General features: G+C 46.2%; 1 protein-coding gene across 1 annotated transcript; it reads left to right on the top strand.

The window, feature by feature from the left end:
- Window positions 1-1,005: 1,005 nt before the first annotated feature.
- PSMC1 (proteasome 26S subunit, ATPase 1) lies at window positions 1,006-21,637 on the top strand. The gene is made up of 11 exons (XM_040412132.1): window positions 1,006-1,081; window positions 3,651-3,704; window positions 7,116-7,212; window positions 8,148-8,272; window positions 8,365-8,550; window positions 10,574-10,702; window positions 14,693-14,789; window positions 14,873-15,062; window positions 17,303-17,454; window positions 18,094-18,248; window positions 21,232-21,637. The coding sequence occupies exons 1-11, from the start codon at window positions 1,079-1,081 to the stop codon at window positions 21,364-21,366; spliced, it is 1,323 nt and encodes a 440-aa protein (XP_040268066.1). The 5' UTR covers window positions 1,006-1,078; the 3' UTR covers window positions 21,367-21,637.
- The last annotated feature ends 560 nt before the right edge of the window (window positions 21,638-22,197 follow it).

Genomic DNA, 22,197 nt, shown 5'->3' with positions numbered 1-22,197 from the left:
TTCTGAATGGAAGGTGAGCTGGTGGCAGCCGGGGTGCTTCTCTCTCCCCCAGTCAGCCACAGGGAGCCATGTCTGCGGCTCTAGTGACTGACTGGAAGTGAGGGAAGCCTCAGTCACTAGTCCGTGGCTGCAGCTCACACTCAGAGAGCACAATGCTGCTGTCTGAGCGTGATCTACTGAAAGGGTGGACATCCCTGTGTCCGTCCAGAGGACAGGGAGCCAGAAAACCGGACTGTCCGGCCTAAAACCGGACATCTGGCCACCCTAGAGCAGGCCCACGGGGCAGGAGGAGAGAGACACCCGTGACTGGATCCCAGGAGCAGTGCCCTTGCCCACCAAGGGTAGTGAACCAGCTGTGGGCACAGGCTACCGCCATAAAGGGCATCTGTCAGCAGCTTTGTACCTAGGACACTGGCTGACCCGTTACATGTGGGCTTGGCAGCTGAAGGCATCTGTGTTGGTCCAATGTGCCCGCATTGCTGAGAAAAATAAGGTTTTATTATATGCAAATGAGCCTCTAGGAGCAACAGGGGCGTTGATGTTACAAATAGTGGCTCTGCTCTCTCTGCAACTGCTGCGTCCTCTGCACTTTGATTGACAGAACCAGGTAGTGTAAACATCATTGGCCCTGTCAATCAAAGTGCAGAGACCGGAGCCTCTAGGTGTAATGATAACGCCCCCGTTGCTCCTAGAGGCTCATTTGCATATATTAAAACATTATTTTTCTCAGCAATGCGGCACATATGAACATGGGACCAACACAGATGTCTTCTCCTGCCAAGTGGGCATGTAACAAAACTGCTGACAGATGCCCTTTATGTAACCAGCATTCCAGAGGCAGAATCCCCCTGATGTACAACTATGGGGCAGCTCATGTGTTTTTGGTGAGTTTTGTCACTTTATTAGTTTCTATGGGCTGTCTGTCGCACATTCTCCTCAGCCGGCCGCGGACTCATGCTGGTGACTGTGACCAACTCCCGGTTGCTCTGGTGACGACGGCCATTTTCAGCTCCGCCTTCTTTTGTGAGGCAGTGCAGTCGCCGTACAGTGACGTGTTTCCGGATAGGCAGCGGCAGACATGGTGAGTGAGCATCTTTTCCTCCGACAACCGGGTGATTTACCGACTCCGTGTAGCCAAGGTTACAGGTCGGGGGCCGGTGATAGACCCTGTGTGTGCTGTCCGCCCCACCGGGAAGGGACACCCCGTATACTAGAGCCGGGAGTTATGTATATAGTGACACCACTGGCTTTGTCGCAGATATTTTTCCGTATGCCGCCCCTATAAATGGGGGCACATATATGTCAGAGTACCCATCTCATGCCAATCACTGTACTGTATAATGTGCCCTCCTATATAGTGCCAGGTACAGTGTCCCCATAACAATCACTGTCCTGTATAATATACCCCCCTATATAGTGCTAGTTACAGTGCCCCCATAACAATCACTGTCCTATATAATGTGACCACTATATAGTGCTAGTTACAGTGCCCCCATAACAATCACTGTCCTATATAATGTGCCCCCCTATATAGTGCTAGTTACAGTGCCCCCCATAACAATCACTGTCCTATATAATGTGCCCCCCTATATAGTGCTAGTTACAGTGCCCCCCATAACAATCACTGTCCTATATAATGTGCCCCCCTATATAGTGCTAGTTACAGTGCCCCCCATAACAATCACTGTCCTATATAATGTGCCCCCCTATATAGTGCTAGTTACAGTGTCCCCATAACAATCACTGTCCTGTATAATATACCCCCCTATGTAGTGCTAGGTACAGTGCCCCCATAACAATCACTGTCCTGTATAATATACCCCCCTATATAGTGCTAGTTACAGTGCCCCCATAACAATCACTGTCCTGTATAATGTGCCCCCCTATATAGTGCTAGTTAGTGTCCCCATAACAATCACTGTCCTGTATAATATACCCCCCTATATAGTGCTAGTTACAGTGTCCCCATAACAATCACTGTCCTATATAATGTGCCCCCCTATATAGTGCTAGTTACAGTGTCCCCATAACAATCACTGTCCTATATAATGTGCCCCCCTATATAGTGCTAGTTACAGTGTCCCCATAACAATCACTGACCTATATAATGTGCCCCCCTATATAGTGCTAGTTACAGTGCCCCCATAACAATCACTGTCCTATATAGTGCTAGTTACAGTGCCCCCATAACAATCACTGTCCTATATAATGTGACCACTATATAGTGTCAGGTACAGTACCCCCATAACAATCACTGTGCTGTATAATGTGCCCCCTATATAGTGCTAGTTACAGTGCCCCCCATAACAATCTCTGTCCTATATAATGTGACCCCTGTATAGTTTCAGGTACAGTGCCCCCATAACCAACACTGTGCTGTATAATGTGACCCCTATATAGTGCCAGGTACAGTGCCCCCATAACCAACACTGTCCTGTATAATGTGCCCCCCTATATAGTGCTAGTTACAGTGTCCCCATAACAATCACTGACCTATATAATGTGCCCCCCCTATATAGTGCTAGTTACAGTGCCCCCATAACAATCACTGTCCTATATAGTGCTAGTTACAGTGCCCCCATAACAATCACTGTCCTATATAATGTGACCACTATATAGTGCTAGTTACAGTGCCCCCATAACAATCACTGTCCTATATAATGTGCCCCCCTATATAGTGCTAGTTACAGTGCCCCCCATAACAATCTCTGTCCTATATAATGTGACCCCTGTATAGTTTCAGGTACAGTGCCCCCATAACCAACACTGTGCTGTATAATGTGACCCCTATATAGTGCCAGGTACAGTGCCCCCATAACAATCACTGTCCTATATAATGTGACCACTATATAGTGCTAGTTACAGTGCCCCCATAACAATCACTGTCCTATATAATGTGCCCCCCTATATAGTGCTAGTTACAGTGCCCCCCATAACAATCTCTGTCCTATATAATGTGACCCCTGTATAGTTTCAGGTACAGTGCCCCCATAACCAACACTGTGCTGTATAATGTGACCCCTATACAGTGCTAGTTACAGTGCCCCCATAACAATCACAGTACTGTATAAAATGCTCCCTATATAGTGCCAGGTACAGTGATACCATAACCATCACTGTCCTGTATAATGTGCCCCCTATATAGTGCTAGTTACAGTGCCCCCCATAACAATCACTGTCCTATATAATATGCCCCCTATATAGTGCTAGTTACAGTGCCCCCATAACAAACACTGTGCTGTATAATGTAACCCCTATACAGTGCCCCCAAAACAATCGCTGTCCTATATTATGTGCCCTCTATATATAGTGCCAGGTACAGTGCCCCCATAACAAACACTGTGCTGTATAAAATGCCCCCCATATAGTGCCAGGTACAGTGCCACTATAACAATCACTGTCTGTATCGTATCTCTGATAGTGCCCCTCTCCCATATTAGTCATGGGGCTACCACTTAAAATATCAGCCACTGGACATCTTGGTGTCCCATTACTGCACTCCATCCCCTCTATGGCCGTGTATCTGGGAAACACATGGACCATCACTTATGCAGGATTCCGGAGGCATTTGGGGGATTTGCACAGGAGGCGATCTCTGAGCTCTGCTGAATTGTCCCTGAACTGACTGATCTCGTTCTGTGATTTTCCAGGGTCAAAGTCAGAGCGGTGGACATGGTCCCGGGGGAGGGAAGAAGGATGACAAGGTAAGTCGTCCTGGAAGATCATCACCCCCACATCGGCTGCCGTTGGGTCATCTCTTGTCATTTCTGCCGCATTGGGCGTGACCTCTGTGTTCTCCAGTCTTCTCATTGTTACATTGTCCCAACAAAGTATCAAAACTGTGACCTGTAATCTCCACTGCACGGCTATCTCTAGTCAAATAGGAGGGTGGATCAGGCTGTGCGGCCACAACATGACAGCCTGGTCACAGGGCCGTCACCTCAATGTCAGTGAATGGCTCCCGTCACCATGTAGCTTGGATATTAAAGGGCCAGTGTCCAGTCTTTGTAAATAATATTCAGAATTAGAATTTTTTTTATAGACTTTGAGGAGGATTTATTATCCTCTCTATGGCAGTTTTATGGCGTTAAAAAGTCTCAACCCAGTTTAGCATCTTTTTAAATGCCATTGTGACTTTTTACACCACCCTCGCCAGTGCCTGAAAAAGGGGGGTGGCAGGGCTGTCAGCCCTGGCACATTTATACTGATTTATACCAGAAATTGGCATAAATAATGACTGAAATCTATGACAGCTCCGAACTGAGGTAGATCTCACGAACTGCCAGAGGAGGCATGTAAAGCAGTTGGAAATTTTGTATTGATGGCCTATCCTGAGGATAGGTTATCAGTATCGAAGCGGTGGGGGTCTGACTCCTGGCACTCTCACTGATCAGCTGTTCAAAGGGGCCCCGGCACTACGTGAGCGCATGGGCCTCTTCCTAGGCTATGTGATTGCACGTGGCCTAGGTGCTGCTCAGTCCCATTCGAGTGAATGGGGCTGAGCTGCAATACCAAGGACAGCCACTATACAATGGACAGCGCTGTGCAGTGAGGAGTTCTGGTGAGTGCAGTGTCGTCTTCAAACAGCCGATCGGCAGGGGTGTCAGGAGTCAAACCCCCGCCGATCTGATATTGATGACCTTAATTACCTAAGCTGAAGAGAGACCAACAGTCTAATAAGCCCGTTCATTTATGACGAGGCCGGCGGCGCAGGATCTATCAAAACCAGCTTAGCACATGCCAGTCTTGATAAATCACTAATCTTGTTTTCATTTGTCCTGAGGGTTTGTTACAATTGTATCCAATCTATACAACCCAGTGTGAGTGAAACAGCTTGGACTCCAGACTGATACATTTTACCAAGCACCGATACATTGTAACAGGACAGGAGAGAGACTTGTACTGCTGATGTGTAACAAACCCTCAGTGTTAGAAGTATGTCTACGCAGGTTTTTCGGTGTCTGTATGTTCCCATTAAAAGAAGGGATCTTAACCACTTCATTACCGAAGTGTTTATCCCCCCCCCCCCCTTCCTTACCAGGCCAGTTTTTCAGTAGTAGCAATGTGTCTATCTAACTGCAAATAAGGCCTCTTGCACACAAACGTGCATCCGTGCGGCGGCCGGGACGTATCGAGACCGATTCAACTTGAATGGGTCCGTGATCTGCCCGCACCGCAAAAAAATAGAAGGCCTTACTGGTTAATTTCTGAGCCAGCCTTACATGTATTTGATATTGTTTTTCTCGGGACACCTTAGACCTTTCTTTTGTGCCATTAGATGATGGATATAATATTAAAAAATATATATTCAAGGAAAAACTGTGAAAATGATGAATTTTTTTTTTCCCTTTCTTCTCCATTTTTTTTCTAACTATTACAAAAGGTTTCAAGACAAAACATTTCTAAAACCATTCCTGTACGCTTGTACCCTGAAAATGGACGCCATTTATGTAATTTAGCTACTGGCTGGGCCCGCCGCAAGACTTCATAAGGCTACTTTCACACTGGCGTTTCTGGGTCCGCCTGTGAGATCCGTTTCAGGGCTCTCACAAGCGGCCCCAAACGGATCAGTTCAGCCCCAATGCATTCTGAATGGATAAGGATCCGTTCAGAATGCATCCGTTTGCCTCCATTCCGCTTGCTGCGTTTTGATGTCCGCCTGACGATGCGGAGCCAAACGGATCCGTCCTGACTTACAATGTAAGTCAATGGGGACGGATCCGTTTTCACTGACACAATATGGTGCAATTGAAAACGGATCCGCCTCCCATTGACTTTCAGTGTAAGTCAAAACGGATCCGTTTGCATTATCATGAACAAAAAAAAAAATGATATATTTTTTTTGTTTATGGTAATGCGAACGGATCTGTTCTGAACGGATACAAGCGTTTGCATTATAGGTACGGATCCGTCTGTGCAGATACCAGACGGATCCGCACCTAACGCAGGTCTGAAAGTAGCTTAAGACTGGAGCACATTTTGGATTTTGGCGGCCTATTTTTCCATTGCTGGTTCTATAGCACTATACTGCAAGTAGAATCTTGTACAGCGCCAAAAAGCAACAAGCCCCTTCGAAGTGACTTTTTTTATGTTATTCATCTTGGGGAAATTTGGACACTTTAATTTTTTTAATTTTATACATTTTTTATAAACTTTTTTTTTTTAAAGTGAATTAACACCTTTCTGCCACAGGCAGGAATTGGTTAATTCCCAGCCTGCAGGCTGACATTTCATTTTAAAGCCAGCAGGTGGCGTTCTTACCTAACAAAAAGCGCTCTCTGCTGGCTTTTTAGATTTTACAATGTAATAGGCGCTTGTAGCTGGATGCTACAAGCATCTATTATTGCCTGCCCGCTCCCGCTGGCCACTGCACACCTCCCTGTGACCACAGCTGTCCAATGTCAGCGCGGTCACAGCGATCTGCGGTGGCACTGGCCGCCGGCAGATCGTGATGTAACCTGACACTTTTATACGTCAGGTTACAGATAAGAGCCTACCGCCGCAACGTATAAAGTCAGTTGGCGAGGACGTCCTGCCCGGTCTGACACGATCCAATCAGTGCAGCCAGTCTCAGACTGTGTAGGGACGCACCCTCAACTTGTAACACCCTTATGGACCTTTATTGCAGTCTGGTGGCAGTTCATTCATAAACTTCTAGTAGCAATAATAAAGGAGTGATCAAACGTAGATTTGTAAGAACAGATGCTACAGAATTGTTTCCTGGGGAATGCAAATAGTTGCTAAAACAGACATGTCAGGAGAGGGGATAGGTCCTCTTCAAACATCCCAGACCCCTCTGCTGCAGCCCCCCCCCCCTCCCTCCTCCAGCCCCCTTTGCTGATGTGTTGAAATCCAGCATGCCCACCCCCTCTTTCCTTCAATATCTGCCATTGAGGAAGATTCTTTACACCTCATACACATTGCCACAATGGTTGGCAGGTTTTGCTGACATTGATCTAAGGGTCCCATTCACACAGCCTTATTTTTGGTCCACATCCAATCCAAATTTTTTGTGGATTGGCATGGCCAGCTTTCCTGTGTATTGAAAAACTACATGTGCAGCTCCTTCTGTTCTTACTGTGAAGTGACCCTTGTGTTCATCTGCAACATCCAAGGACAAGAAGAAGAAGTACGAGCCGCCCGTCCCCACCAGGGTTGGCAAGAAGAAAAAGAAGACGAAGGGTCCCGATGCCGCCAGTAAACTTCCACTGGGTAAGATCTGTTGTTCTCTTACTTCCCTACCTCTCCTCCTTCCAGTCCAGAGGAACCCTCCACAGTGATGGTCATCAGAGGCGTGCCCCGGAAAATAACCTCTGGAATATTCATTTATATATGCTATCAGTGCCTGATCAGTAGAGGTTTTACTGCTAAGACCCCCACAGGGCTGAAAGCATACATACCCCCATTCCTGGTAATGACATGTCCATGTGTGCATTCACTCACCGTTATAACCTATAGAAAGTACGGCGCACACTCGTTCAGCTCACCTCAGCTCCTATAGTCTTCTTATGGGACTAGCGGAACAGGTGCCCCCTTATCCGAACCAGGCGGTAGAGGCAGAAAGAGGGACTTTGGCGTGGCCCAACCTCCAGGCTCAGATAGTGTTGGGCTTTAAATACTTTATTGGTATAAAAGCTACGCGTTTTGGGGCTGTAATGGTCTCTTCATCATGCTGGCACCTTGATTGGTATCTGCCTGACAGAATGACCATTACGGCCCTGAAACGCGTATATATTGCACCAATGGAGTACTGAAGTTCCAACACTATTCGAGTCTAGAGGTTGCACCGTGCCAAGGTCCCTCTTCTCTGCCTCTACCTCCTGCTTCTCATGGCCACACATACGCCTGGGGATCGCATGATGCACCCCCTACTACCATCACAACTCGAAAGGTATTGTATTTTGTATGTCCCCTTATCAAAATCAATAGTCAGAGCCCCACAATCTGATATTAGTCAGGTTTTAGATCATAGAGTAAATCCTTGAATTGTCTTTCTCACCCAAGTTATTAGAACTGTGGGGTTTTCTTTGTTATATATGTTGTAGCAAGCATTTTACTGTCAGTGCAGCCCCCACAGAGGTTATTATCCAGCTTCACCAGCAATATATGTATGTAACATCCTCTTTTATTACCCCCTTCCCCTTTAGTCACTCCCCATACACAGTGCAGATTGAAGCTGCTGAAGCTGGAGAGGATAAAGGATTATCTTCTCATGGAGGAAGAGTTCATCAGGAACCAGGAGCAGATGAAGCCACTGGAGGAGAAGCAGGAGGTACTCGAGACAATGTGGTGGAGAGGGATACGTAGGCCATGTGACGTTGGGCGCCCCTGGTGACATCATTGTGTGTGATTTTGTGCCAATAGGAAGAGAGATCTAAGGTGGACGACCTGCGAGGGACACCCATGTCAGTGGGAACCTTGGAGGAAATCATCGATGATAACCATGCCATTGTCTCTACATCAGTGGGATCAGAGCATTACGTCAGCATCCTTTCATTCGTGGACAAAGATCTGCTGGAGCCGGGGTGCTCTGTCTTACTGAACCACAAAGTGAGTAGATGGCGTTGTGGAGTGTGGGGGCAGTATATGAAATGTATAAGGAGGAGCAGTGCATGGGAATTTTATGTGATGTGTATATGGAGGAGCAGAGCGCAGGAGCAGTACGGGACTTGTATATGGAGGAGCAGAGCGCAGGAGCAGTACATGATGATGTGTATATGGAGGAGCGGAGTGCAGGATCAGTACATGATGTGTGTATGGAGGAGTGGAGTGCAGGGGCAGTACAGGACGTATATATGGAGGAGCAGTACAGTACATGTATATGGAGGAGCAGAGCGCAGGAGCAGTACATGATGCGTATATGGAGGAGTAACACACAGGAGCAGTACATGATGTGTATATGGAGGAGCAGAGCACAGGAGCAGTACATGATGTGTATATGGAGGAGCAGAGCACAGGAGCAGTACATGATGTGTATATGGAGGAGCAGAGCACAGGAGCAGTACACGACATGTATATGGAGGAGCGGAGTGCAGGAGCAGTACATGATGTGTATATGGAAGAGCGGAACGCAGGAGCATTACAGGACGTATATGGAGGAGTGGAATTCAGGAACAATACACAGTGTTTATGGAGGAGCAGAGCGCAGGAACAGTACATAATTTGCATATACAAGAGCAGAGCTCAAGAGCAGTACATGATATGTATGAGGAGTAACTTGTTTCCAGGGCTTCTCCAGTCTAATGTATAGAAAGCTAAATCATTGCATAATGCTAGGTTGCAGGTTTATTTTTTTGTATAAATTTAACTGTATTTTCAAGACCTGTGCTTGCTGTCTGTGAAAATAGACTTAAAGGGTTTGTCCGCTTTTTCTATTGATGAATATAATCAATATCAGATCAGTGGGGGTCCAACTCCCGACTCCCCTGACGATCAGCTGTTTAAAGAGTCTTCTCTGCTCTGTTTACCTGCTTGCCATCGACATTGCAATGGTGAGCAGGTGTGATTATAAGTATGGCATCTTTATTCACTTCTGTGGGACGGCTCCGTCTGTACAAGTGATTACTACAGAGCCGTCCCATAGAAGTTAATGGGGACACCGTAATTACACTGCACATTTGCTGTGTTGAGCAGGTAAACAGGACAGAGAAAGCAGCACGTGTACGAGCGTTGCCTTCTGTTTAAACAGCTGACCAGCAGGGGTACCAGGAGTTGCCCCCCTCCCCCCACCGATCTGATATTGATGACCTATCTTAAGTTTAGGTCATCAATAGTAAAAAGCGGACAACCCCTTTAAACCACCATCCTGACCCAGTCATGATAGTTTGGTACAACGTGTAGAAAAGTTCAGACTCCTAATCTTGCAGAGGGTTAATCAGACTGTGTACAATTATTCGGATGGCCTTCAGTCTCTGGATATAAGTAAGAATGTTCCCTTTCGCTGATACCAAGCAAAGATTATTATATTTTTTTTTATGAATTGATGCAAATAAGTTTATTAGAAAGTTGCAGAGGTTCTTGATCTCTTGAAGAGTAAAGGATATTTTTCCAGAATAGTCAGACTGAATTCATCCTGTGTTTGCGGCATTTATCAAATGTGGTGTGGTGTATGTGAGGGGCATCTGTCCGAGGTCAGTCATTAGAATAAGAAAACTGCAAGTCTGGTAAAACGGATCAGGCTATTTCCCGCGGAGTGCTGCCACAGACCTGTCACTGCTCCATTTCCTAGAGAGTTTCTGGTCTGCACAGCGCCTGTTGCTATGCAGAGAAAAGACGTCCATGGAGGCCCCTTTGCTTTACCAATAATCAGCGGGGTCATATGGCAGCTCTCCACCAGTGTAGATATAGTCTAGGGACAGTTACAGGAACCTGGGTGAAATAGAGAATAAAATTACCAATGTGTGGTGGTGGTGTAAGGGGCCTGATCCCTTACATCTTGAGACCCCCAGATGAGATGTCCTTGGAGGATTAGTTGCATGGGTTTGATATATTCAGGTAATGTGTAATTCCACTTGGTCAAGCTGTATATACTCCATGCTCTATCGCTCATCATCTTGGTTTGTTCTTTGCTCAGGTTCATGCTGTGATCGGGGTCCTCATGGATGACACAGACCCTCTGGTGACTGTGATGAAGGTGGAGAAGGCTCCTCAGGAGACATATGCTGATATTGGAGGACTGGATAACCAGATCCAGGAAATTAAGGTGCGTCATTGACTCGCATTACATGTCGTTCTTCCATATCCTCAATATTCTTCATGTATATGAATCTGCTGCGCTTAGCTGTTCCTCTCCTCCATATATTATAATGGACAGTGACTACAGACCCTGATCAGTGGGTGGTCTAATCAGTCGATACCGATAATCGGTGAACTTTCAGACCGATAGCCGATAATTTATACTGATTATTTTATATATTATAATATTTATTATATTAGTTGGTAGTCACTGAGCTGGTGGAAATTTGCATTTGGCTCCAGTATATTATAAATGTATGGTAAATTATAAATTAATAAAGCCCTTAGTTGGTAGTCAATTTATAATTTACATGAGTAAATATGCTAGTGCCAAATGCCAATTCCCCCCCCCCCCCCTTCTCACTGACTTCATTAACCCCTATCAGACCTCAGATCAGACTTTATTTATCCCCTATCAGACCTCAGATCAGACTTTAGCCCTTATCAGACCTCAGATCAGACTTTATTTAACCCCTATCAGACCTCAGATCAGACTTTATTTAACCCCTATCAGACCTCAAAACTCCTCACCTCTCCTGCGCCGCGGCTCCTCTTCATCTCCTGGTCCGGTGTCACGCTCCCCTGTGTTCTCCGGCCCGCGCTGCACTGTCACCCGACAGCATGCAGCGTCAGGTCATAGTGCGCGCACTACGTCCTGACGCTGTACAGGGTCAGTACAATGCAGCGTTGCCCCCATCAAAGAAGACCAGTGAGGGTGAATATCGGAAGTGCTTGCTGCGCTTCTTCCCTGCTCCCGGCACCCGATGCATACTAGTGAGCGCTTCCATAAGCGCTCACTAATATTCGCTTTATACGCATTATCTGCATATCGGCAAGGTTAGATGCCGATACCGATAATGTGCAAAATCCTTAATATCGGCCGATAATATCGGTACTTCCGATAATCAGTCGATCTCTAAATGAAATACAAGTTATACTGAATATTTTCCCACGACAGTGTATAGCAATCTGCTCAGCTTCTCCTGCAGATCAGAAAACGTGACTGGTTCCCTTTTAAAGGGTTTCTATCACCTGAAAAATGGGTATTAACCAGTTACGGACACAGGGCGTACAGGTACGCCCTGATGTCCTGGTACTTAAGGACACAGGGCGTCCTTATGCGGCCATCGGCGGTGCCATCGCGTCCCCATGCGGCTGTAGGGGGGACCCGATGGCATGGAAGGCAGCTAAAAAATAGGGGGAAAAAAAAAGTTGACATATTAGGTATCGCCGCGTCCGTATCGACCGGCTCTATAAACATATCACATGACCTCACCCCTCAGATGAATACCGTAAAAAATAAAAACTGTGTCCTTAAGGAGTTAAGCTGGCTGACATTAGCAATTAGCAGTGAGGAAGCCAGCAGCCGCCGAGCGGCCTTCCCTCACTGCGCCGCCGAATACTGAACGGCGCGAGATTTACACTGCAGACACGGCCAGTGGGAGGAGAGCAGCGCTGCCCTGGCCCTGTAGTCATGCTCAGCTGACATTAGCACATCGCTAATGTCAGCCAGCTTAATACCCATTTTTCAGGTGACAGAAACCCTTTAAAAAGCCATGCCATTAAACAAAGCGACTGAAAGGCTCCATTCACACGTCCGCAGCGTGTTTTGCGGATCCGGCACTAATAGAATATGCCTTTTCTTGTCCGAAATTGCGGACAAGAATAGGACATGTTCTATTTTCTTGCGGAATGGAGGTGCGGATTCGCAATTCCGTGTCCGGGTAGCGCATCGTGCTGCCCCATAGAAATGAATGGGTCCGCAATTCCGTTCCGCAAAATGCGGAACGAAATTGCGGACGTGTGAATGGAGCCTAAATTTGGGTGGAGTAGGGGTTTCTGAAAGAGAAGATCCTCCTCAAGAGTAAGAGGCTGGGCTCATCTGCCAGAAGGGACACCACAGAGGTGTTCCATACTCGTCATGGCCAGTGTGGGGTGATGAGGATGACTAAAAGCCCCTCAGATCTTAGTCTTTTGAGAAGAGGGAACATGTACAGAAACATTAAATGACTCCACAGGATGCCCAGAGTGTTCATTGCCATGGCTAGTGATTACAGAGCAAGGCCTTCCATTCCACGTCCCATCAGCCCCAACAGCCGCAGCTAACCTGGAAGACTTAAATGAAGAGTCCACTCGCCAGGCTCTATGCATTCTCTGCTTAGGAAATCTATTATCCAGTTATCCACACCTTTGGTTTTGAATGGCTGATAATGCTGGGACATGAGTTTCCACCTACCTGAAGATGAGTGATGTCTCCACCATGGCCACCGGACTCCAAGTTCTGCCCTTGTGATTTGAGACAGGCGACCATTGTGGTGTCGGCCTAGACTCTGACAGGATGACCGGGTAGGAGGGTGCTGTCTATTGTGATGACCACTAGTGTTGAGCGAACTTATGTTTCAAGTTTGGCGTACAAAGTTTGAGTTATCTAAGAATTCTGTTATGGATTCCGCTACCACGGACCATAACTTATGGTCTGTGGTTGCGGAATTCATAACAGAATTCTTAGATAACCCAAACCTTGTACGCCAAACTTGAAACATAAGTTCGCTCATCCCTAATGACCACCCAAAAGAGGGGAATGAAGGAATGGCCCCTGGCCAGCGTTGGAGGCGTTAACCACCACTGGAGAGAGCTGGAAAGGTGAATCAGATGATCCAGGGAGAATGGGTACTAGTTCCATCTAGTCAGAATGGCGTTCTGAAGCAGATATGTGTGAAACTGGGCTTAGGGCACAGCTACTACGGCGGCCACCATGAGTCCCATACAGAGGAAAATTGGAAACGGCCATGGAAAATGAAGCAGGTGGACACTGTTGCTAACAGGACTTGCTTCTCTAGAACAGTGTTTCCCAACCAGTGTGCCTCCAGCTGTTGCAAAACTACAACTCCCAGCATGCACGGACAGCCCTTGGCTGGGCGGGCATGCTGGGAGTTGTAGTTTTGCAACAGCTGGAGGCACACTGGTTGGGAAACACTGCTCTAGAAGGTGGAGGAACCTGGCCTGACAGGTGTCAAAGCGATTCCACTAAAAGATAAAATGCTGTGAAGGAATCAGGTTGGATATGAAGGTTTTATAGCCACTGAAGCAATGCATGGTGTACATGACCGTGACCAGACTATCCAGAATAGATGGACGAGAAGGAGCTTTCATTAGGACGTCGTCTAAGTAGGACATCCGCACATGCCCTCTGGAGTGGGGAGAAAAAAACTATGAATGAGGGAAAAAAATCTTGGTGAAGACTCTTAGAGCTGATGCTACACCGAAGGGGGGGGGGGGGGGGGGGGTCACAAACTGGTAGCAGTACCTATTCTTTGCAGTAGATCTGTTACACTGATGGCAGATACAGATGGGGATATGGAGGTCCTTGATGTCTGTTGAGGACAGAAATTCCCCCACAGAGGTGATCACCAACCACCAACTGCAGGGACTCCATGCAAAAAATCTTCAGATCCAGGACTGGATGGACAGTGCCTTCCTTTTTGTGGACCGCAAGTTTGAATAGAAACTGCAAGTGCCTTCGGGTGAGGAATTGTAATGATCACTCTTTGGGGCAGGGCAGAAAACGAGGGTCGACCTCGGGCTGGGAAGTTGAGACCGATTTGGGGTTCTGCTGTGCTATTTTGTCTTTGAGACGTCGGCTTGGTGACAGAATGGTCTAACCACTCATGGAGGTGGGGGGGCAGAGAGCTATGATGCCTGCGGGCCCTTAAAAATAGTAGGAAAAAAATTGATAGCAGCCATTTCTGCCTCCTACAGACACTGGCTAAAACTGATTTAGCTTGGTCCCTGTGGAAAGGGTATAGCAGGCGAGGGCATTGAACACTTTTATCCTTAGTGACAGCTGCTATACCCATGTGTACCCTGTGTCCCCCAATGACACAGATCAGAAAACTATTTGCTGCACTCTATAATATTGAGACCAACATTGAGTGTTTGTATGATTTCTGCCCCGTAGGAATCTGTGGAGCTTCCCCTCACCCATCCAGAGTATTACGAAGAGATGGGCATTAAACCACCCAAAGGTGTCATCCTCTACGGCCAGCCCGGCACAGGTAAAGTACCCATGGTCCCTGTTCTCATTTTATGTGTGCTCTTGTGCGAGTTCCTACATTGTCTGACTGATCAATTTTCGCAGGTAAAACCCTTCTGGCCAAAGCTGTAGCCAACCAGACGTCTGCCACCTTCCTGAGAGTGGTGGGCTCAGAGCTGATCCAGAAATACCTGGGTGATGGTCCTAAGCTGGTCCGTGAGCTGTTTAGAGTGGCAGAAGAACATGCACCATCTATAGTGTTTATTGATGAGATTGATGCCATTGGCACAAAGAGGTAAGAACAGAGGTTTCCACTATCACTGGATCAGTTGTGATGTCTGTGACTGGAAGGACATGCTGGATGTCTATCACCTGTCAGCAGGATCAATGCTATTAAACCAGGAATACTGCCTGGTCAGGTTGAGCTTTCTAAGTTAAAGGGGTTCTCCAGGATACAAAAACATCACCCACACCCGTTCACAGGTTGTGTGTGGTACTGCACTTCGGCCCTATTCACTTCCATGGAGTTGATACCAGACAGAACCCATGGACAGATGTGGTGCTGTTTCTGGAAGAAAGCAGCCATGTTTCTCTAATCGTGGACAACCCCTGTAAAATTATGCCTCTGGAATGCCACAACTGATTTTCACAAGACGGGTATCATTTTAATTAGCAAGATCAACCCTACCAAGTAGTTTGCCTGGTTTCATGGGATTGATCCTGTTGACAGGTGTTTTTTACCCCTCAAAACTGCTGACGACACTCTATAGGTGACGGGTAGAGTGGCACAGCCATACCTAGAAAGATGGTCATGCAGGATGCATGACTCAGAAATCAATGTTTTCATCGCCCTAGAGTCACAGTTACCCGCTCTGTGCACTGAATGGTTCTAGTAATCATCTCTCCGCTCTGAACGACTGCTGTACCGTTCCAATTTGGAGACCCCTAGAGCCGAGAATGATAGCGGGTTAAGGGGCTAGGAAGCTGTTCAGTCCAGAGAGCCTGGGCACTGAACATGACGGTACCACCTCCTGGGCACTTGCGGCATCGGGGGTGAAAATATCAATTTCTGGGTCATGCAACCTGTGTGACCATCTCCCTAGGTATGGCTGTGCCGCTCTCTATAACCTTCAGTGTGCTGGCAGTAGTTTTGAGGGGTCAAAACTGCTGACAGATTCCCCATAAAGGGGTATTTCGGTATTGATAGGTGCAGGTCCTTCTTCTTGGACTCTCACCTGTTCTGTGGATATGCCATTAATCTCTAAGATGGGATATCTGTTTAAAGAGGACCTGTCCTCTCTCCTGACATGTCTGTTTTAGTAACGACTTGCATTCCCTATGTAATAAAAATTTTGAAGCATCTATTCTTTTGGCTCTATGTTGTGCCATTACTCTGTTATTTCTACCAGAGGAAAGTTACAACTGCGTGTTACCAGTTGTGGCGTGCTTCTGCACAGAGAGCACTGATTGGATAGTGTCCGGCTGTGGAGGGACACATCCCCAACTGGTAACACCCAGTTGTATCTTTATTCATAAACTTCTAGTAGGAACAATGCAGAAATGGCACAACATAGTCTAAAGAATTGTGATTGCGTGGAGAACGCAGGTAGTTACTGAAACAGACCTGTCAGGAGAGGCAACATTCATATTCCACAGGTTACAGGATAAGTATCTCATAGGCCTATGGCACTGCCAAGTGCTATACTCTGCTTCTGTTCAGCAGTCCCTTAGAATTGAATGGAGCAGCAGTGCATATGTGCTCCTGCTGCTCCATTCTCTCTGAAGCCTCATTGTTGTGATTGGTGGGGGTCCAGCAGTCGGAATACCACTTATCAGATACTTAATCGATAAGTTATTGTGGTACAACCCCTTTAAGAGTCAGACATAAGGGAATTGTTTCCATCCTGTAGTCTGTGAAACTGTGTTTGACCCCCCCAAATGAGGTTAAAGGGTAACTGTCATGTTTTTATCAAAAAATCGATTTTAGCATGTTACTGCCGCAGCAGCATTGTGCATAAAGCAATCTTTAGTTTCTTCACATACCGCCGTTTTCCTTGAGTTTTTCCCTTCGTTAATGCTACAATATGAGGACCTTCTCAAGATGGCTCCTCTGCCAGTTCTCTGAGGCCAAAACTACTTTCCCTTACTTCCCATACACACTTGCTGTAGCCAGCAGCTCCCTGCCAGCCAATCAGATTGGATTACTGAGATACACGCCTCCTCACTCTGAAGCCTAATGCAGGCATGCAGTGTGAAGGACCGCCCCTCTGTCTTCCTGTCTTCAGAGACAGACGAGCCATAGCAACTGTCTTTTAAGGGAGCAGTGGAAAGGGACAGAGGACATAAATGATCTGTAATTACCTTATAATAACAGCTTTCATTAGACAATCATTGACAGACTAACTCAGGTATACATGCCTAGCTCTATTAAACTAGCAAAAAAATAAAAATAAATGACAATTATACCTTATTGTGAGTTGTATGAGAAGCGTTATATCATACATGTGACACGTGCCTAATCTTCTATTCCCACAGATACGACTCAAACTCGGGTGGTGAACGAGAGATTCAGCGAACCATGTTGGAGCTGCTCAACCAGCTGGATGGCTTTGATTCTCGGGGTGATGTGAAAGTCATAATGGCCACCAACAGAATAGAAACACTGGATCCAGCACTTATTAGACCAGGTGCGCATTAACCCATTCCTTCCTTTGAGATAGAACCTTGATGGTACACAGAGTCCTAGTCCCCTGAACACTGGTGATAGTAACTCGTTCTATAGAGTAAAACGGTGCTTCCCTTGAAGTCTCCCAGGCATTGGGCAGCACCTGTAGGACATAAGTTATGACTGAGGAGTCCTAGGGGCCTGGAGGTAGGGCTGCTGTGTGACGTACATGTTTGAACTCCTTATATTACTGTTTGAGGAAGTGTGCTATGAAAGGGATTGTCCAATTTCAGGAGGTAACTGGATAAACCCTCGGGATGAGCCTGCAATAAAGAAACAGTCTCTACTTATTTGTCAGATTCAATGCCGCTGCTTCGTTTCCCCCAGCTGCAGTAATGACATCACAACGCGCTGCAGTGAATCACTAGCCTCTTCAGTGCACTGCTGAGGCCAGTGACTGGCTGCAGCGGTCACGTGTTGTCGACACATGGTCACCACTGCTGCTGGGTCAACAGAACCCGACCGAGTGGCGGTGCGGGATCTGAAAGGTAATGCAGGCTCATCCCCAGGATTTTCCGGCCAACACCTTTTAATATATCATTATTTTAGGTTGCTAACTTGTATGCATTTGATATAAACTTGTTTTTATTTATTTACTCAGGTCGTATCGACAGAAAGATTGAATTCCCTCTACCAGATGAAAAGACCAAGAAGAGAATCTTCCAGATCCACACAAGCCGCATGACTCTGGCTACTGATGTCACACTGGATGAATTAATCATGGCAAAAGACGACCTGTCCGGAGCAGATATAAAGGTACGCCACTTTACTGAGGGTGCTGTGACTATTGGGGATTGCTAACATAGATGTATGTTTGGTCCGAGCATCCTCTGTGTAAGATTCGAGCAGTGGTTTTTCTTCTCATCATGGACCATGAATGCGGCGCTGTAAACAAGCGCCCTGTACAGCTGTAGACGTGTTTGGTACAATTATAAGGAAATGCAACCACTATAGGCAAAAGTAAATTGCTTAGTGTGGGGTGCTGTCTCCACACTCATGTGTCAGATTTGTTGTAGAAATTTCTATAACAAAAAAAAATCTGTCCTATACATTTGAATGAGGTTGTTTCTTCAGCAGCTGCTTTTACAAATACCATTTAAATGTATAGAACAGATTTTTAAGTTGCACAAATTTCTGCAATGACTGTCATGTGTGAACATGTATTAAAAGGAATCCATCAGCAGGTTTGACCATGTAAACTGCTTCACACTGTGGAAGACAATAAAGCACACAAAAGGCTTGTTTGTCCTGCTCTCACCAGTTGTCATCCGATTTCCATGGTCCAAACTGCTGCCAGACTCCCTTTAAATGGATTTTCTGTGTTCAGGATGTTGATGGCCTATCCTCAATATCAGATTGATGGGGATCCAACTCTCAGCATTACCGCGTATCAGCTATTTGGAAGCTCTGCAGCCTCTTCATTCTTTACATGGAATTGTCGCCTGTACGAGACATTAGAGCCTCATCCTATTCACTTGAATAGGGCAAAGCTTGAGTATATTGCCAAGAAGGCAGCTTGCAGGTAGACAACCCCATGTAAGCAATGAAGAGGTAGCAGCACTCGCATAAGTGCCATAGCGTGATCAGCAGAGGTACTGTGAGTCAGGGCCTCCACTGATCTGATAAGGACTACAAGTAGCAGCACACTGCTTTATGTACAAAGGCACATGCAAATATTGAAGATATCAATAAATGTAAATTGCAATACTGCTAAATTTACTATATGAAAAGAAGAAGCTCTTTGTGCATATTTTTTGATCAAGAATATGTTGGGGGCTGTCTACCAGCAACAAGGTGGCTTCTATCAGACCTACACTAACGCATGTCTCTTCTGGGCTTTTGACTTACAAATTTCAGGGAGATGTTGAATCCAGCTATGGGCTATTCTGAATAAAAGCACCAGGCAGATGGGCGACAGTACACTCTCCCCAAATATACAGTGCAAAAGAGAGCAGGATTCTACATCGCCCTGAAAGTTGTAGGCCAAAAGCCCAGCAGGCAAGACTGTTAGTGTAGGTCCCGACTAGTAGAAGCCACTTTGTTGCCGGTAGATAGGACGGACATTTTCCTGATCAAAAATATGCTTCTAATTTTCATATAGTAGGTGTAGCAGTAACGCAATTTACATTCATATGTTCAATGTTTGCATGTGTCTTTGTACATAAGGCAGTGTGCTGCTTGTTCTTTTCCATTGCAGCCATGGTATCATGCACCTGAATTTCCTTTATATATAGTTTGGAGGTGCTGGTCTAACTTTCTTTTCAACTGATATGATATCGATAGCCTATTCTCAGAGTGGCCCATCATTATCCTTAGGCTGAATGCACACGGCCGTGTTCGTGGGCGGTCCGTGGTATGCCGGCCTGGATTCCTGCTGACAGCAGGAGCACACGGCGTCATTGGTTGCTATGACGCCGTGCGCTTCATGCCGCCGCTGTACTACAGTAATACACTCGTATAGATCATAGCAACCAATGACGCCGTGCGCTCCTGCTGTCAGCAGGAATCCAGGCCGGCATACCACGGACCGCTAACGGACACGGAACATGGCCGTGTGCATTCGGCCTTGACATGGAAATCCCTGAAGACCTTAGTGGTTTTCCATCAGTGATTGTGAGCCAAAACCATATACCTTATATCTATATAGGCTCCACACCTGGTTTTGGCTCACAATCCCTGACCATATCACTGAAGTGTGAACTAGGCCTAAAGGCTCTATTACACCTGAAGATCATCGCTGACGAGCGTTCATATGATTGCTTGTTAGTGATGATCTGGCAGTGTAATACTGCCGCTGCTTATCCGATGAATGGGCAAACGGGTTCATCGGGTAATCGGAAACGTTTAGCAGATTTAAAAATCCATGTTTGTTGGCAGCAGATCGTGCCGTGTCATCACAATCTGCTGCCAGCAAACAATGAATCAGTATGGGGACGAGTGATGGTATTGGTGATCACTTGTCCCCATACTGTGGAGGAGATAGTTGCATGTGATAGCAGTGGTCTCCTCCACTGACGGGGAAGGCGATTCATGAGAATCTCCTGCTTCATCTGCAGGTGTACTCTAATGCCTCATTCACACGTCAGTGTTTGGTCAGTGATTTCCATCAGTGATTGTGAGCCAAAACCAGTACTGCACCTGTTCTGTGTTTAGACGCACACCTTGTTTTGTCTCAAAATCACTGACGTGTGAATGAGTCTTAAGACTTACCTCAGTGGGATTCCCCATTTCGAGTATTTGACATTTGCTTTACCAGCAATCTGTAAGGTTCAACGTTTTTGTTTTTTTTTACGCATTGTGCATAGATGTCATGTCACTGTTCTGCTCCTGGCATATCATATTGGTTGGAGTTGTTGAGTCAGGAAATAAATGCAGTTGTACCGCGTGTAATATTGACTTTATCTTGTACTGATCTCAGAGTTGCAGTCACAATGCAGCACAACTTACAAGAATAGACGGTGACAATTTCCTGGGTTCTGCATTGCAGGGAATACCATGTTCCGTATCATTGGGCAATGGGCCAATGTGGGGGAAAAAATGCATCTCTCGCAGAGCAAAACAGCAGAGGATGCCATATCGTGAAATATTGCTGTATTAGCAATGTGTCAGTCAGCTGCGTACAGCTCTGGTAGTGACTGGAGGCTTGATGTGTACATTAGTAGACTATAAGTTCCTCAACATTATACAAAGATTTAATCAGCAAATTGAGCAGTAAAACTCACCTTGTCTCCTTCTGCAGGCCATATGTACAGAGGCCGGGCTGATGGCGCTCCGAGAGAGGAGGATGAAAGTCACCAATGAAGATTTTAAGAAATCTAAAGAGAACGTCTTGTACAAGAAACAAGAAGGCACGCCGGAGGGGTTGTATCTGTAATGTTAACTTCTGTATATTTTCTATTCTGCTATCACTCACTGGCTGGGGAAGGGGTGTAACACCGTATGTGTACAGGGGTGTCTGCTGCAACATTAGACTGAGTCCCATTAGCTCCAGAGAATCTCGTTAGAATATGATGGGTGTCCTTGGTACCAGTCATCAAACTTGCTGTTCTATTACCAAGTGTATGCAGCGTCTGCTACCCATGTATACAGACAGGTGGCCTATGGCGGCTGCTGGAGGTCGTGTGAAATAAAATCACTAAAAAACATTGAGTTTTTCTTTTGTAAATGCTGGGAAAAAATAGACTGTTTGGTAAATTTTAGTAAATGGAAAACTTTGTTCTATTGTCAAGGTATTCACATAAGGCTACTTTCACATTAGCGGTTTTTATGGATCTGCAAAAATGCTTCTGTTACAATAATACAACCGCATGCATCCGTCATGAACGGATCCGGTTGTATTATGTCTTCTATAGCCATGACGGATCCGTCTTGAACACCATTGAAAGTCAAGGGGGGACGGGTCCATTTTCTATTGTGTCAGAGAAAACTGATCCGTCCCCATTGACTTACATTGTGTGCCAGGACGGATCCGTCTCGCTCTGTACCACATAACGGACAGAAAAACGCTGCAGGCAGCGTTTTGGTGTCCGCCTCCAGAGCAGAATGGAGACTGATCGGAGGCAAACTGATGCATTCTGAGCGGATCCTTTTACATTCAGAATGCATTAGGGCAAAACTGATCCGTTTTGGACCGCTTGTCAGAGCCCTGAACGGATCTCACAAACTGAAAGCCAAAACGCCAGTGTGAAAGTAGCCTAAGCCATTT

The sequence above is a fragment of the Bufo bufo genome, chromosome 11 (assembly GCF_905171765.1).
Source record: "Bufo bufo chromosome 11, aBufBuf1.1, whole genome shotgun sequence".
Lineage (NCBI taxonomy): Eukaryota > Metazoa > Chordata > Amphibia > Anura > Bufonidae > Bufo > Bufo bufo.
Note: the sequence above shows the minus strand (reverse complement) of the source record. Positions and strands in the feature narration are given on the sequence as shown.

What these genes read in the sequence shown, in the direction of transcription:
- PSMC1 (XM_040412132.1), top strand. An exon ending in GAGGGAAGAAGGATGACAAG is followed by an intron (nt 3,705 to 7,115) that starts GTAAGTCGTCCT and finishes GCAACATCCAAG; the next exon opens with GACAAGAAGAAGAAGTACGA. An exon ending in CGCCAGTAAACTTCCACTGG is followed by an intron (nt 7,213 to 8,147) that starts GTAAGATCTGTT and finishes CTTCCCCTTTAG; the next exon opens with TCACTCCCCATACACAGTGC.